At 41.2% G+C, this 17,355-nt stretch overlaps 1 protein-coding gene across 4 annotated transcripts in view; it reads right to left on the bottom strand.

Annotated features, from left to right (window-relative positions):
* Positions 1 to 8,322, bottom strand: part of LOC139422638 (haloacid dehalogenase-like hydrolase domain-containing protein 2) — a 33,316-nt gene extending 24,994 nt beyond the window's left edge. Inside the window, exons 1-4 of one of the 4 annotated variants that reach the window (XR_011635737.1) lie at positions 8,238 to 8,313; positions 6,854 to 6,973; positions 6,412 to 6,620; positions 6,153 to 6,237 (exon numbers count right to left, since the gene is read on the bottom strand). Coding sequence is in view for 3 of the 4 variants with exons in the window: in XM_071173787.1 (XP_071029888.1) it covers positions 6,153 to 6,237; positions 6,412 to 6,620; positions 6,854 to 6,954 (395 nt within the window). In the remaining variant the exon portion in view is untranslated. Of the gene's footprint in view, positions 1 to 6,152; positions 6,238 to 6,411; positions 6,621 to 6,853; positions 7,084 to 8,237 lie in introns of those variants that run through there. The other 3 variants (XM_071173787.1, XM_071173788.1, XM_071173789.1) reach the window with 3 other exon arrangements.
* Positions 8,323 to 17,355: the final 9,033 nt, after the last annotated feature.

Genomic DNA, 17,355 nt, shown 5'->3' with positions numbered 1-17,355 from the left:
CTGTTTAGACTCAGGGTCCTTAGTGATGAGCTTTGAGGGCACTATAGTGTTAAACGCTGAGCTGTAGTCAATGAACAGCATTCTCACATAGGTGTTCCTTTTGTCCAGGTGGGAAAGGGCAGTGTGGAGTGTGATTGAGATCGAGTCACCTGAGGATCTGTTGGAGCCGTATGCGATTTGGAATGGGTCTAGGGCATGGTGTTGTGAGCCATGACCAGCAATTCAAAGCACTTCATGGCTACCAACGTGAGTGCTATGGGGCGGTAACCATTTAGACAGAGACTATGGTGGTCTATTTGAAACATGTAGGTATTACAGACTCGGTCAGGGACAGGTTGAACATGTCAGTGAAGACACTTGACAGATGGTCCACACATGCTTTGAGTTCACGTCCTGGTAATACGTCTGGCCCTGCGGCATTGTGAATGTTAATCTGTTTAAAGGTCTTGCTACGGAGAGTGATCGCAGTCTGGAACAGCGGGTACTCACACGCTTCAGTGTTGCTTGCCTCAAAGCGAGCATGAAAGGAATTTAGCTCGTCTGGAGTCCCTGGGCGGCTCGCTGCTGGGTTTCCCTTTGTAGTCCGTAATAGTTTTCAAGCCCTGCCTCATCCGACGAGCGGCAGAGCTTTAGAGCCAGTGTAGTAGGATTCAACATTAGTTTGGCGCTTTGCCTGTTTGATGGTTCATCTGAGGGCATAGCAGGATTTCTTATAAGTGTCAGGATTAGTGTCCCCCTCCTTAAAAGTGTCAGCTCTAGCCTTTAGCTCGGTGCGGATGTTGCCTGTAATGGCTTCTGGTTGAGAAATGTACGTACGGTCACTGTGGGGACGACGTCAACAATGCACTTATTTTTTATTTATTTTACCCCCTTTTCTCCCCAATTTCGTGGTAGCCAATTAGTTACCATCTTGTCTCATCACTACAACTTCCGTACGTGCTCGGGAGAGACGAAGGTCGAAAGCCATGAGTCCGCCGAATCACAACCCAACCCAACCAAGCTGCACTGCTTCTTAACACAGCGCGCATCCAACCCGGAAGACAGCCGCACCAATGTGTCGGAGGAAACGCCGTGCACCTGGCGACCTGGTTAGCGTGCACTGCGATGAGACAAGGATATCCTTACCGGCCAAACCCTTCCTAACCCGGAAGACGCTAGGCCAAATGTGCATCGCCCCACGGACCTCCCGGTCACGGCCGGCTGTGACAGAGCCTGGGCGTGAACCCAGAGTCTCTGGTGGCTACGAAGCAGTGCCCTAGACCACTTCGCCACCCGGGAGGCCCAACGATGCACTTATTGATGAAGCCAATGATTGAGGTGGTGTACTCAATGCCATTGGATGAATCCAGGAACATATTCCAGTCTGTGCTAGCAAAAGTCCTGTAGCGTAGCATCCGCATCATCTGACCACTTCCCTATTGAGCGAGTCACTGGTACTTCCTGCTTTAGTTTTTGCTTGTAAGCAGGAGGATAGAATTATGGTCAGATTTGCCAAATGGAGGGTGAGGGAGAGCTTTGTATACGTCTGTGTGTGGAATAAAGGTGGTCTAGTGTTTTTTTTCCTCTGGTTGCACATGTGACATGCTGGTAGAAATTAGGTAAAACTAATTTACGTTTGCCTTAGGGATGCATGATATATTGGTAAGCATATCGGAATTGGCCAAAATTAGCTAAAAATGCCAACATCGGCCCGATGTCTAGTTTAACGCCAATGTGCAAAACCAATGTCAAAGCTGACGTGCATACCTATATAACGTAGGTCGATGACGTAATGACACCACAAAAAACACAGCGTTTCTAACCTAGCCCACAATGTCTGCTGTGTGAATCTATTTTGAAGTTTCAAAGGAAGACAACAAAAAGGCCATATGCAATGTTTGTGCTGCTGTTATTTCCCAAGGAGGGGAGAAAGTGAAATCTAAAATACCACAAACCTAATGACTAATTTGAAAGTGTATCACCCCCAGACGTTCAGAGACTACGTAGAACAAAAGCAGAAAACAACTAAGCGCATACTTTCAACAACTAAACAAGTTCAAGTCCAGCAGTCATTTGAAAGATTAAGAACATTTCAGACAGACAACTCAAAGGCGAAATCCATTAATGCCAAGATAATGGAATTATTGCCCTTGACAATCAACCGTTCTCTGTAGTGGATGATGTTGGCTTTCGCCAACTGGTCGAGCACCGGTACACTACCAAGTAGGCGCACTTTTTCAGATGTTGCCCTACCGGAGTTACACAGTATTGTTGAAACACATCTATTAGCTACTTTCTATGGGCGTCACTGCTATTAGCTTCACGACTGACATCTGGACCAGCGATGTCAGTCCCATGAGCATGCTGAGTCTGACAGCACAGTGGGTCGACGAGGATTTCGTACTGAGGAAAGCCGTATTGCAAGGTCAAGAATGTGCTGGTTCTCATACCGCTGGTGGCATTTGAGAACATGTATAAAACTTGGAAACATGAACACACTCCTAGGTCTATTCAAACAACTGACTGGAGAAATAAGCTCATCAACTGTGTCTGCAGCAGACGTGATACCCTCTGTCATGGCATTGAAACACCTGCTCAACTAATCTGCCAACAGACCGTGGGGTTAACTTGGAAAAGTACTCTACTAGAGGCTGTGAACTAGTGATTCGGTGGCATTCTCTCTGAGCCTCTTTACTGTGTCACCACCATGCTCGATGCTAGGTACAAGGACCGCTACTTCTTTAACAGGCATTCTCTCTGAGCCTCTTTACTGTGTCTCCACCATGCTCGATGCTAGGTACAAGGATCACTACTTCTTTAACAGGCATTCTCTCTGAGCCTCTTTACTGTGTCTCCACCATGCTCAATGCTAGGTACAAGGATCACTACTTCGATGCAGACAAAAAACAAGGTTTACGTGAAATGGATGGAAATGGACACAGTTACAGTGCGCACCGAGGAAGAGGACCCACGACAGAAGAGGCCACGGACAGAGCTGAAACTTCAACGCTTAACATGTATGATGAAATCCTGGTTGAGAATGAAACGACTGAACAACGAAACAGCACAGCAAGTAAGTGAAATATATATTTTTTTTATGTTTTACTGGTAATGGGGACATACGTAAATGACAACAAAATAACTTTTGGTCAGTGTGTGAGTGTTTCAACTGTTTAACTGAACTAGAATACTTAAAAGGTCGCTCAAATTTTCAATATCGGCATCAGGTTTTTTGGCAAGGAAAATATTGGACATCGGTAAAAAAAATCTAATTGGTGCATCCCCAGTTCGCCTGCATTAAAGTCCCACGAGGAGCGACGCTTCTGGATGAGCATCTCTTGTTTGCTTAAGGCCTTGAGTGCCGTCTTAGTGCCAGCATCGGTTTGTGGTGGAAATAGAAGGCTACAAATAATATAGATGAGAACTCTCTTGGAGATAGTCTGGTCTACAGCTTATCATGAGGTATTATACCTCAGGCAATCAATAACTTGATGCTTCTAACACACCGACAGCGTCATTGCGCAAAATAGTATGCAGCATCATCTGGATATGTCTGCAACAAAAGTTCAACACTCACCTTCTGCTACAATTTCTGTCAAGCCGTCTACACATACAGTTTGACGCATACGTTCGATAAATCCAATGTATGCACCACACCAAACGCACTGCAAATGCCTCTGCAATACAATGCTGCAAGGCAAACGCAGCATTTCATTGGAAATGAATGTCATTCTAGTGTACCAAAATGCAATGACGCTGTTGGTGTGTTCAAAGCGTGAGGCTTTTTTAATATTAGATATCGCCAACAGTTATTGACAAATAGACACACAACCCCGCCCCTCGTCTTACAAATTCTTACAAGGCACCCCACCCTCCTCCCCCTTTTCACCATCTTTTCTTCACGCTGATGACGGGGATTTGGCCTTGTCTCGACAAAGCGTTGGACTCATTCATTTCACACGTTATCTAGATAAGATCATAGTCCTAAGACATGCTAACTAGAGGTGGACCGATTAATCGGAATGACCGATTAATTGGAGCCGATTTCAAGTTTTCATAGCAATCAAAAATCTGTATTTTTGGGCGCCGATTTTGTAATTTTTTTTACACCTTTATTATTTTCAATGACGGCCTAGGAATGTTCTGAACGACAGATTTTTACATTGTCAGCTCGGGGGATCCAATCTTGCAACCTTACAGTTAACTAGTCCAACGCTCTAACCACCTGACTACATTGCACTCCACGAGGAGCCTGCCTGTTACGCGAATGCAGTAAGCCAAGGTAAGTTGCTAGCTCGCATTAAACTTATCTTATAAAAAACAATCAATCAACGACTGTCGTTGCTCCAACGTGTACTTAACCATAAACATCAATGCCTTTCTTAAAATCAATACACAAGTATATATTTTTAAACCTGCATATTTAGCTAAAATAAATCCAGGTTAGCAGGCAATATTAACCAGGTGAAATTGTGTCACTTCTCTACTTCTCTTGCGTTCATTGCACGCAGAGTCAGGGTATATGCAACAGTTTGGGCTGCCTGGCTCTTTGCGAACTAATTTGCCAGAATTTTACGTAATTATGACATTGAAGGTTGTGCAATGTAACAGGAATATTTAGACTCATGGATGCCACCCGTTAGATAAAATACGGAACGGAATAAACGTTTTGTTTTCGAGGTGATAGTTTCCGGATTTGACCTAAGGCTCGTATTTCTGTGTGTTTATAGTTAGTCTATGATTTGATATTTGATAGAGCAGTCTGACTGAGGGGTGGTAGGCAGCAGCAGGCTCATAATAGTTAAAGGTATATGGTTTAGAGAGAAATAGTCGACGCGTTATAATTCCTGTAATAACTTGCGGCTGAACTTGAAAGGGGTTCCTTCATTATTTTACCGTTAATTTCTTCCATAGAGAATGTCTTGATCTACTTCCAATAAGGTCTGTGTTTCGTGCAGGCTTAAACCACCTCTGTTCATGTCTTCCATAGAGAATGTCTTGATCTACTTCAAATTAGGTCTGTGTTTCGTGCAGGCTTAAACCGCCTCTGTTCATGTCTTCCATAGAGAATGTCTTGATCTACTTCAAATGAGGTCTGTGTTTCGTGCAGGCTTAAACCGCCTCTGTTCATGTCTTCCATTGAGAATGTCTTGATCTACTTCAAATTAGGTCTGTGTTTCGTGCAGGCTTAAACCGCCTCTGTTCATGTCTTCCATAGAGAATGTCTTGCCTCTGCATTTTGATACCCGTGTAAATCTCACTAGGATAAGGTAACGTTTGTCAACATATTTTCATAAACTCTACATTTTTTTTATCGTCACTTATATTTAGACAATATTGATCAGAGTTACCTTCTCCTATGGATATCTACACAGTTATAAAATTGGCAAGGTGGTGTAAGCCTACACGAAACACAGACCTTATTTTAAGTGAATATAAAAATATCCTATGGAATAAATGAATGAAGGAACCGCTTTTTAGATTTTGCTAGGTGTCATGGGAATTATGACTGGCACTTTGGTAGTCAATTCTTACCATGCCCATTATTAAAATAGGAATTCCTGCATATAGAAATTATGTTTTCAACATTCATCACAGGTAACTTAAACTCTATTTTTATTTTATTCTTATTCTCTATTTGTCTCCTAAGCAGACTCTTCAGTATCATTGTCACTTCAGAGCTGTTTCTGTGTGTGTGTGTGCGTGTGTGTGTGTGTTACAGATGGCAGAGAAAAGCAGAGCACCAGACTATTTAACGGAATCGGCACCAGGGAAAGCAAGGTATCTTATTTGTGATAAAGATGTAAGCATGGGGTCAGCAACGGCTAAATCAAAAAATACCACCAACCTGTGGAATCACCTTAAGAACAAACATCCAAAAACCCATAATATGTATTATATTAAGTTAAAATAAAAGTGTTCATTGAGTATTGTTGCAATTGTCATTATTACAAAAATGTGTGTGTAAATACTTTTTTATTATAAAAAAAAAAAGTATTATTATTATTATTTATTTATTTTTAAATCGGACGATTAATCGGTATCGGCTTTTTTTGTCCTCCAATAATCGGTATCGGCGTTGAAAAATCATAATTGGTCGACCTCTAATGCTAACCTTTCACCATTACAACAACAGGGGGGGTTACAGTATGAGGACTGACTCAGCGGTTTACCTGAATGCTTTGTTGAGCGTCTGGTAGTTGAAGTGGTCTGGAGCTAAGCCTATCACCACAGCGTTGGGTTCGGATGTCTCCATACCTGCAGCACAACATGGATAGAGCTTTATAGAGTTAAAGCTACACCCGCATCTCAAATGGCACCATATGCCCTATACAGTGCACTACTTCTGACCAGGGTCCATACAGCTCCATTGGGAAGCTAAATGTAAGTTAGTTTGCAATCTGCTCTGCCTCATCTAGCCCTGGCTCTCACCTGAGAAGTCCTCCAGTGCACTGTCCGCCACCAGCAGTAGGGGGCGTAGTTGTCTCTGCTCCACGAGGCTCCTGGCTGCTGTCAGGGACGTGAAGATCTCCTGCTCCTGGATGTCAAAGTTCAGACTGTGGAGACGCTCCACAAGGTTCCTCTTACATTCCTTAGTGGTGTTGGTCACAAACTTCACCACTACAGAGGCCTGACGCAACCTAGTGTATAAACCCCAAACATAGAGACCGTGTGACTTCAGAAGAAACTCACAGAATTGAGGACTGGGTGAGTACTGAATATGGGGACTGAGGCATGCTGCAGAAATAAAATCTTAGACGTATTTGTGACTTCTTACTTTCAGATGTAACCAGAGGGTTGTGTGAGCAACTTAGGACAAATTGGCTGGGTGAGTACTGAATAACAAGGATAACAGGGCTCTGGGCAGACTGACCTGTGGAGTGCGTCCTGTGCTCCAGGCACGGCTGTGTCTTCTACATGGAGGGTTCCACTCAGGTCAATCAGCACTGCCTTCAGAGCCCGTCTGGTCGCCATGATACCAGGTACCTATGTACTGTATATATACACCATTATTGATAGAGATAAATCCATGCACATAGAGATCCTATTCAATTAGTTGAGTATCTGAAGCATCAGCATTTGTAGTAATCGAACCCACAAATGCTGATGCTCTAGATACTCAACTAGTCTAAAGGCCCGTTTTATTGCTTCTTTAATCATAACAAGTTTTCAGCTGTGCTAACATAATTACAAAAGGGTTTTCTAATGATCAATTAGCCTTTTAAAATTATACATTTGGATTAGCTAACACAATGTGCAATTGGAACACAGGAGTGATGGTTGCTGATAATGGGCCTCTGTACGCCTATGTAGATATTCAATTTTAAAAATCTTCCTTTTCGAGCTACAATAGTCATTTACAACATTAACAATGTCTACACTGAATTTCTGATCAATTTGATGTTATTTTAATGGACAAAATGCTGATTTTCTTTTTTTTTAAAATTACATTTCTAAGTGACCCCAAACTTTTGAACGGTAGTTCAAAACTACCGTAGTGGATTAAACACAACCGGGCTAAATTCAAATTCAAAGAGCGCGTCCTCGCGCTAGCTTGCGACTCTACGTTTTACAGGAACACGCTCACCGGCCAAGCACACGCACTGTCGTGGATGCGAGGTCCGATCCCACTTCTGACACCAATGTAATGAAACAGCAGGGAGCAGGTCTCGAACCCTCGACCTTCTAGCCCGAGGCGCGCTATCGACTGTGCCGCAAAAGCATGCTCAAGGACAAATCACTGTGTGTATATATAAAGGTTCTCTGTATATACATATATATATATATATAGGGTTATATATATATACACACACAGAGCAATATACAATCCACATCTCTAAATAATAGGGGATTACACAGCTGAGTTTGCGCTCCATGCAGGGGGTTTGTGTAACTAACATAGTGGTGGCAGGGTAAAGCTAGGAAAACATCGGGAAGATGGGGGTGTGTATAATCATCGTACATCGGCCTTATTTGGATAAAGGTTCTCTGTAGAATTAAGAAAACTAGGAAATAAATATAGTAGCTCAATCAACCGGTAGGCTTTATTCTGGTTGCCAACGTATCTAAAGGAAAGCTGAAGAGAAGTCAGAGCTGCAACAGGGTGAGCAAACAGACCAACGATACAGGCTAACTAGCAAACATAACTAGCCTGTTGGGGAAAGACCTAGCTACTACTAGTGTTGTTTGAGAGTTGCCGTAGTTTCTATCAATGTAATGTTTAAGAATGATACATAAGGTAGTGTGTCAAGAAATACCAAAACTCCAGTACTCGGAAAACGCAGGCGAAGTGCGGTATGAAGTTCCGCAACTTCCGCCCACCGCTGGCAGAACGTAAACTCTGACGTTTATATTTTGCGGTCCTTCGAGTTGACTGGATTATTTAGCCGCCTGTCAAACTGCCTGTTTCAATTACTTTTGGTCAACGAGAGGCTGTCATTCGTGTTTTATTTTATTTCTGTATAATAATAACAAAACAATAAAATATCAACTAATGATAATAATCTTCTAATGGGGAAGATGAATAATCACACGCACGCCCACTTGTTATTCTCCTATTATCCATTACTAATTTAAAGGGTTATATGGAACAGATTAGCTACCGGGTTATAGCATTCATAGAATTGACCGAAACGGTGGCGGCGTGTGTGTTTGTACAAGGAATGATGTGCAATTTTAACCCTCGTTCAGATCTGAAAATGGATGGTCTTGAGGTCGCATGGGTAGAAACACCTCTTCCTGAATATCGTCCTTGTTGGTGTCGGCTATCGGCCTCCTAAACATAAGCATTTCTATAATTTACTTGAATCGAATTGCTGTGATCACAATGTATTTGTTTATAGAGAATGTATTCTGCTTGCCGATTTTAATACAAATATGCAGTTACCACCCCAGAGAAGTACACTAGTAAATGCCCTGTATGACTTTAATCAGTTATTTGGACTAAAACAACTGATTGTTGAGCCAACCCGGGTGTGTATTGACAGCAAATCAACTTTGGATTTGATTATTGTATCAGACTAAGCGAACATATGTCAGTCAGGAGTCTTAAATATTGGTTTTAGTGATCATATGGTAACCTACTGTACCCGTAAGAAATCCAAAATGCTTCTAGAGCTAGGTAATATATACATGAAGGTACTGTCTATGACAAAATACTAAAAATAATGTTTTGTAGAGGTCCTTGGAATTTTGGATTGCTCTCATGTACTAAACTGTGATGATGTTGATCAAGCTTGAATCTGGCTCAGATTAAACAAATTCAAATCAAACAGCGGTCAGGGAAATGGATCACTTCCGAGATCGTAGACCTCATATGGAAAATGGATCACGACCTGGCCAGAAAATGGATCACGACCTGGATCACGACCTGGCCACAAATCTACAAGATTATGACGGTTATATTAACTGTAGAAACCAGGCAAGATACAAAATGGATTTAGGCAAAATTCCAACATTATATAGACACTGTTAATGACAACTTACATCAGCTTCGTAAACTGTGAAATGTTAAAGGACATTGGCTCAAAAACTCCCCATAAGGTAAAATACTGTAGTATTGGCCTGGATATTGATGATGTTTTATGTTATGGCCAGGCAAAGGTTGTAAATTATTTATCACATTTTTTACCACTGTAGCCTCATCTCTGGTTAAGAAGTTACCCATCTGTTCTGAACACTATGGCCAATTGTTCATTAACAACTTTTACCATAGCAAAGGTATCACACATTTTTGAGCTGTGCAATGTCACAGAGGACAAAGTTTCCAATCTGCTATGCCTTGTTAGGTTCTAATCCTCAGAGTAAAAAACTCCACAGACACTATGAAAGCTTAACCAAGTTTATTCTGCCCAGAGTCTCAATACAGCTGCATTCAGTCAAAAACATTTTCACACAAGCACTGATATTTAACCCTTCCTCATAGACTGAGTCTCCTCCTACCCATCTGTACAAACATCGTTCTTTACTGCTAGGCAGGACACTAGTGATACGGGCCATAAACTTTTATTTCTCCCTTAAGGTGACCTGACCTCAACCCCCCTCCATCACTAATCCATGGCTCTCTCCCCTTATCAATGCCTGCCACATGTAATCGCTTCCCTGCACTCGACACATCCCAAGTGTAGTTGCACCTTCCTCCTATAACTATTAACTTCTGGTGTAGACCCTCTAAACCTCTGCACTCTATCAGTGACATTAATAAGTAGATTTCATATTGTCAGAACCCAACAGTTTAAATACACTACGCGACTAAAAGTATATGGACACCTGCTCGTCGAACATCTCATTCCAAAATCATGGGCATTAATATGGAGTTGGTCCTGCCTTTGCTGCTATAACAGCCTCCACTCTTCTGGGAAGTGTTAACGCTCCATATTAATGCCTGTTATACACCTGTCAGCTACAGTGTGGCTGAAATAGAGTTTGAAGGGTGTCCAAACACTGTGATTTTTTTTGTATGTGTAAAAAAAAATACAAAGTATTTCCTGAGTTTTTATACCTCTTAGATATAGGACAGACACTTCAAAACCTTCTTTCTTAGGATGTATTTTTTCACTGTCCTTTTTGCCATTGATGAATGTGTTTTTCAATGCGTTTCTATGGGCTTTAGTGGTAATGGCCAAAATCAATATTTATCCCCCCAAAAATTGTAATATTTATTTGATACCCAAAGGGGTTCTAAAAATCAAATAGCTAAATGATCCATATTATGATAATCTTAAAATGATTCTATATGTCAGTGTATGTGTCTGTTTTTCACCTGGAACTAAGGCCAGTCAGTGTGCATGCCCGGTCTGTGGGTGTTCTTCCACCAGTGCAGTTTGTCCTGCTCATTGATGACCATGAGAGTATTTGCATATATACTGTATATATATATATATAGTTGAAGTCAGAAGTTTACATACACTTAGTTTGGAGTCATTAAAACTAGTTTTTCAACCACTTCACAAATTTCTTGTTAACAAACTAGAGTTCTGGCAAGTCGGTTAGGACATCTACTTTGTGCATGACAAGTATATTTTCCAACAATTGTTTACAGACCGAATATTTCACTTACAATTCACTGTATCACAATCCCAGTTGGTCAGAAATGTACATACACTGAGATTCCAGAAAAGTATGTCATGGCTTTAGAAGCTTCTGCTAGGCTAATTTACAAAATTTGAGTCAATTGACCTGTTCACCCGATGTGCTACCTGTCGCAAACCTGCTGTTTTCAACTCTAGAGACAGCAGGAGCGGTAGAGATACTCTTAATGATCGGCAATGAAAAGCCAACTGACATTTACTCCTGAGGTGCTGACTTGCTGCACCCTCGACAACTACTGTGATTATTATTATTTCACCATGCTGGTCATTTATGAACGTTTGAACATCTTGGCCATGTTCTGTTATAATCTCCACCCGGCACAGCCAGAAGAGGACTGGCCACCCCTCATAGCCTGGTTCCTCTCTAGGTTTCTTCCTAGGTTTTGGCCTTTCTAGGGAGTTTTTCCTAGCCACCGTGCTTCTACACCTGCATTGCTTGATGTTTGGGGTTTTAGGCTGGGTTTCTGCACAGCACTTTGAGATATCAGCTGATGTAAGAAGGGTTATATAAATACATTTGATTTGATTTGAATTGGAGGTGTACCTGTGGATGTATTTCAAGGCCAACCTTCAAACTCAGTGCCTCTTTGCTTGACATCATGGGAAAATCATAAGAAATCAGCCAAGACCTCAGAAAAAACAATAGACCTCCACAAGTCTTGTTCATCCTTAGGAGCAATTTCCAAATGCCTGAAGGTACCACGTTCATCTGTACAAACAATAGTACACAAGTATAAACACCATGGGACCACGCAAGCCGTCATACTGCTCAGGAAGGAGACGTGTTCTGCCTCCTAGAGATTAACGTACTTTGGTGCGAAAAGTGCAAATCAATCCCAGAACAACAGCAAAGGACCTTGTGAAGATACTGGAGGAAACAGGTACAAAAGTATCTATATCCACAGTAAAACGAGTCCTAGATCGACATAACCTGAAAGGCCACTCAGCAAGGAAGAAGCCACTGCTCCAAAACCACCATAAAAGAAGCCAGACTACAGTTTGCAACTGCAGATGGGGACAAAGATCATACTTTTTGGAGAAATGTCCTCTGGTCTGATGAAACAAAAATAGAACTGTTTGGCCATAATGACCATCGTTATGTTTGGAGGAAAAAGGGGGAGGCTTGCAAGCCGAAGACACCATCCCAACCGTGAAGCACGGGGATGGCAGCATCATGTTGTGGGGGTGCTTTGCTGCAGGATGGACTGGTGCACTTCACAAAATAGATGGCATCATGAAGTGGGAAAATTATGTGGATATATTGAAGAAAAATCTCAACATATCAGTCAGGAAGTTAAAGCTTGGTCACAAATGGGTCTTCCAAATGGACAATGACCCCAAGCATACTTCCAAAGTTGTAGCAAAATGGCTTAAGGACAACGAAGTCAAGGTGTTGGAGTGGCCATCACAGAGCCCCGACCTCAATCCTATAGAAAATGTGTGGGCAGAACTGAAAAAGCATGTGCGAGCAAGGAGCCTACAAACCTGACTTAGTTACACCAGCTCTGTCAGGAGGAATGGGCCAAAATTCAACCAACTTATTGTGGGAAGCTTGTGGAAGGCTACCTGAAACATTTGACCCAAGTTAAACAATTTAAAGGCAATGCTACCAAATACTAATTGAGTGTAAACTTCTGACCCTTTTCCAGCTACAATAGTCATTTACAACATTATCAATGTCTACACTGTATTTCTGATCAATTTGATGTTATTTTAATGGACAAAAAATGTGCTTTTCTTTCAATTACAATGACATTTCTAAGTGACCCCAAACGTTTGAACGATAGTGTACCTCAGCACAATAATCCTTAGCTAGATGTAAAATGGGGTGACTAACACTTCCTCACCAAAAATTACAACATTGTTACCATTTATTGTTTTACATTAATTCAGACAGTTTTGAAGCAGAAATGGGGTTCATTAGATGTCACCTGGGTAATATTTTAGAATGTTATGGCAGCCCATTGTAGCCAGATCTATCCCATTACCCTTTACAAGATACGAGACAATGGCATATAACCCATTTTATCATGGACATTGCCATTGAGGGCTTCCGCCATTTTAAAGTAAACTGGGTGGGGATTCCTATGAGTTGGGAGCAATCAGCTGAAGAAGAAAATGGACTACTTTAAAATGGAGATGGCCTCAATGGCGCTGGCAATGCTGTCACAGACACCATAAAGGCACAGAATAGAAAGATGGGTCCTCTATCTATCTCTATGGCCAGTTGTTCACACACTATCTGCCCCCTCCCATCTGCCTTTCATCTTTAAAGGACACGCATTTCCATTGTTAGAGCGGTCACATGTCGATCTTGTTAATATGATAGACAATCTTTGGCTATCCACATTTTTTAAATACATCATTTTTAAAATCCATCCTTCCTCCGTCACTTAAGACAATTGACCAAATAATGAATTTCTACTTTTACCAAGGATTCCGACTGCTTCATTGAATATAATGCATCCTCATTTCTTACTGATGGAACAGTCATAGACCTTTCTTACTGATGGAACAGTCATAGACCTCTCTTACTGATGGAACAGTCATAGACCTCTCTTACTGATGGAACAGTCATAGACCTCTCTTACTGATGGAACAGTCAAAGACTAAAAAGTCTATCCTCTCACCAAAGTAAAAGTATTGAAATCAACAGAAAAAATCAATAGAAAAAAGTCACAGTATTAATTATTGTATAGACTTTTATTTATGAACATAAATAGTAGAGAAACTACAATAACATATATTTAAATACATCTGCATTAACCGTTTGTAATAATAATAATATAAATGATTTTGTGTTAATGACAATTCGCCCATTATATCTTCTGAACAAGGAAGGTGCCTTGTGGTTATTTGTATTCTTCTTGTTCTATTTGTAATGTTAATTGTTCTTCCTGTCTTTGAGAACATGTTTGTACTCAGGGCACCATTGGGACTGAGACCCTGGTCTCAATTGGGCTAACCTGAATAAATTCAAGTTAATTAAAATAAATCAAATTAGGATGAGTTTTTAATGTTCTCTTTTGATGCATCTGTCTTCCTCCTTTGACATGTGACATGTTGTCATGATCAGGATCATAGTCAGTAATGTAGTCAGTGATGTAGTCAGTAATGTAGTCAGTGATGTAGTCAGTAATGTAGTCAGTGATGTTGTCAGTGATGTTGTCAGTAATGTAGTCAGTGATGTAGTCAGTGATGTAGTCAGTAATGTAGTCAGTGATGTAGTCAGTGATGTAGTCAGTAATGTAGTCAGTGATGTAGTCAGTGATGTAGTCAGTGATGTAGTCAGTGATGTTGTCAGTAATGTAGTCAGTGATGTTGTCATGATCAGGATCATAGTCAGTAATGTAGTCAGTGATGTAGTCAGTGATGTTGTCAGTGATGTAGTCAGTGATGTTGTCAGTAATGTAGTCAGTGATGTAGTCAGTAATGTAGTCAGTAATGTAGTCAGTAATGCACAGTAGTCTGATTGAGAGAGTGAAACAAACCCATGTGGTTTCAATGTACATTACCAGTTAAGAGTTCAATCATGTTGTATTGGAACACCAAGGTAGATCTCCATGGATGACTGGGTTAGTTTAGAACAATAATATATGCAACACAGTAGTATTTCACTGTTGTCTCAGGTTAGACCTGGATGGACAAAGTCTGTCTCCGTTTCATCGATGCTCCATGATAATGCTCTGTGATACTTCATATCAGAGACTGTCCAGTGTTATCTGTCCAAGGTTAATGGTCATGGATTGGCTCGGGGACAAGGTCACGTATCTGTTTTAGTCCTGTTTCAGGTTATTTTACTCCAGAGGTTCATAGGATCTTAGTTTCTCCTTCAGATTTTCAGGAATGTCTTCCACGTTCCCTGGAAAGTATGACCTCATTACTATCATATTATACCACGTGTATCATGTTTACTATAGTAGTATACAGTGAATTCGAAAAGTATTCAGACTCCTTGGCTTTTTCCACATTTTAATTTACGTTACAGCCTTATTCTAAATGGATTAAATCATTTGTTTTCCTCATCAATCTACACACTATACACAATTGTAACAAAATGAAAACAGGTTTTTATAAATATATTCAAATTTGTAAAAACGAAATACCTTATTTACATAAGTATTTAGTTCCTTTGCTATTAGACTCGAAATTGAGCTCAGGTGCATCCTGTTTCCATTGATCATCCTTGAGATGTTTCTACATGTTTAGAGTCCACATGTGGTCAAATTCAATTGATTGGACATTATTTGAAAAGGCACACACATGTCTATTTAAGATCCAAAAGTTCACAGTGCATGTCAGAGCAAAAACCAACCCATGAGGTCAAAGGAAATGTCCGTAGAGCTCGGAGACAGGATTGTGTCGAGGCACAGATCTGGGGAAGAATACCAGCACATTTCTGGGGCGGCAGGGTAGCCTAGTGGTTCAAGCGTTGGACTAGCAGCCGACAGGTTGCAAGTTCAAATCCCTGAGCTGACAAGGTACAAATCTGTTGTTCTGCCCCTGACCCACTGTTCCTAGGCCGTCATTGAAAATAAGAATTTGTTCTTAACTGACTTGCCTAGTTAAATAAAGGTAAAATTAAAATTCTGCCGTATTGAAGGTCCCCAAGGACACGGTGGCCTCCTTTATTCTTGAATAGAAGAAGTTTGGAACCACCAAGACGCTGGCCGGACAGCCAAACTGAGCAATCGAGGGAGAAGGGCCTTGGTCAGGGAGGTCACCAAGAACCCGATGGTCACTCTGACAAGAGTTCTAAAGTTCCTCTGTAGAGGTGGGAGAACCTTCCACAAGGACGACCATCCACCAATATTGTAGTGGCCAGACGGAAACCACTCCTCAGTAAAAGGCACAAGGCCCGCTTGGAGTTTGCCAAAAGGCACCTAAAGGCTCTGACCATGAGAAACAAGATTCTCTGGTCTGATGAAATCAAGATTGATGTCACGTCCTGACCTTAGTTCCTTTTTTATGTCTCTGTTTTAGTTTGGTCAGGGCGTGAGTTGGGGTGGGCATTCAATGTTTTTGTTCTATGTTTTGTATTTCTGCTTTTGACCTGGTATGGTTCCACATTTAGAGGCATCTGTCAATCGTTGTCTCTGATTGACGACCATAGGTAGCCTGTTTTCCCACTCTTGTTTGTGGGTGGTTATTTTCCATTTCAGTGTTTTCACCATACTGTTTCGGTTTTCCTTTATTCGCTTGTTTTCTGTGTTCATTAAATAATTATGACTTACACTTACGCTGCATCTTGGTCCTCACCTTCTAACACCAACGGTCGTTACAATTGAACTCTTTGGCCTTAATGCCAAGCGTCAGGTATTAAGGAAACCTGGTACCATCCCAACGGTGAAGCATGGTGGTGACAGCATCAAGCTGTGGGGATTTTTTTCAGCAGCGAGACTGGCAGCCTAGTCAGGATCAGGGCAAAGCTGAACAGAGCAAAGTACAGAGAGATCCTTGGTGAAAACCTGCTCCAGAGCGCTCATGACCTCAGACTTGGGCGAAAGTTCACCTTCCCACAGGACAATGACCCTAAGCCCACAGCCAAGACAATGCAGGAGTGGCTTCGTCTCTGAATGTCCTTGAGTGGCCCAGCCAGAGCACAGACTTGAACCCGATCAAACAGCTCTGGAGGGACCCAAAAATAGCTGTGCAGCATCGCTCCCCATCCAACCTGACAGTGGATCTACAGAGATGGAATGGGAGGAACTCCCCAAATACAGGTGTGTCAAGCAAGAAGACTCGAGGCTGTAATCCCTGCCAAAGGTGCTTCAACAAAGTACTGAGTAAAAGGTCTGAATACTTGTATAAATGTGATTTTTGTTATTTCTGTGATTTCTAAATTCCTGTTTTTGCTTTGTCATTATGGGGTATTGTGTGTAGATTGATGAGAAAAAAACAACAATTTAATACATTTTAGAATAAGGCTGTAACATAACAAAATGTGGGAAAAAGTAAAGGTGTCTGAATACTTTCCGAATGCACTGTATAACCTTTCAAACATTTGCAACATGCTAGCAAACTTCCAACACCATGTACTTCCATAAACAATATCATTAATTTAATCATTTTTAATAAATCAAACGTGCATTAGTTATCTGCTGTTTTTAATCTCCTCCAAAACAATCTTCCTCAATGCCTTTACAAAACACTTACAGAAACCATCAATATGTTATTTACCATTTAGCTGTTAAGATGTGACGTGATCTTTTCTTTCCAGATGTTGTTTCTGGATGGAATCTGAAGAACAAGACAGAGTAAAAACATACATTATTCCAGTGTAGTT

The sequence above is a fragment of the Oncorhynchus clarkii genome, chromosome 12 (genome assembly GCF_045791955.1).
Source record: "Oncorhynchus clarkii lewisi isolate Uvic-CL-2024 chromosome 12, UVic_Ocla_1.0, whole genome shotgun sequence".
Classification (NCBI taxonomy): domain Eukaryota; kingdom Metazoa; phylum Chordata; class Actinopteri; order Salmoniformes; family Salmonidae; genus Oncorhynchus; species Oncorhynchus clarkii.
Note: the sequence above shows the minus strand (reverse complement) of the source record. Positions and strands in the feature narration are given on the sequence as shown.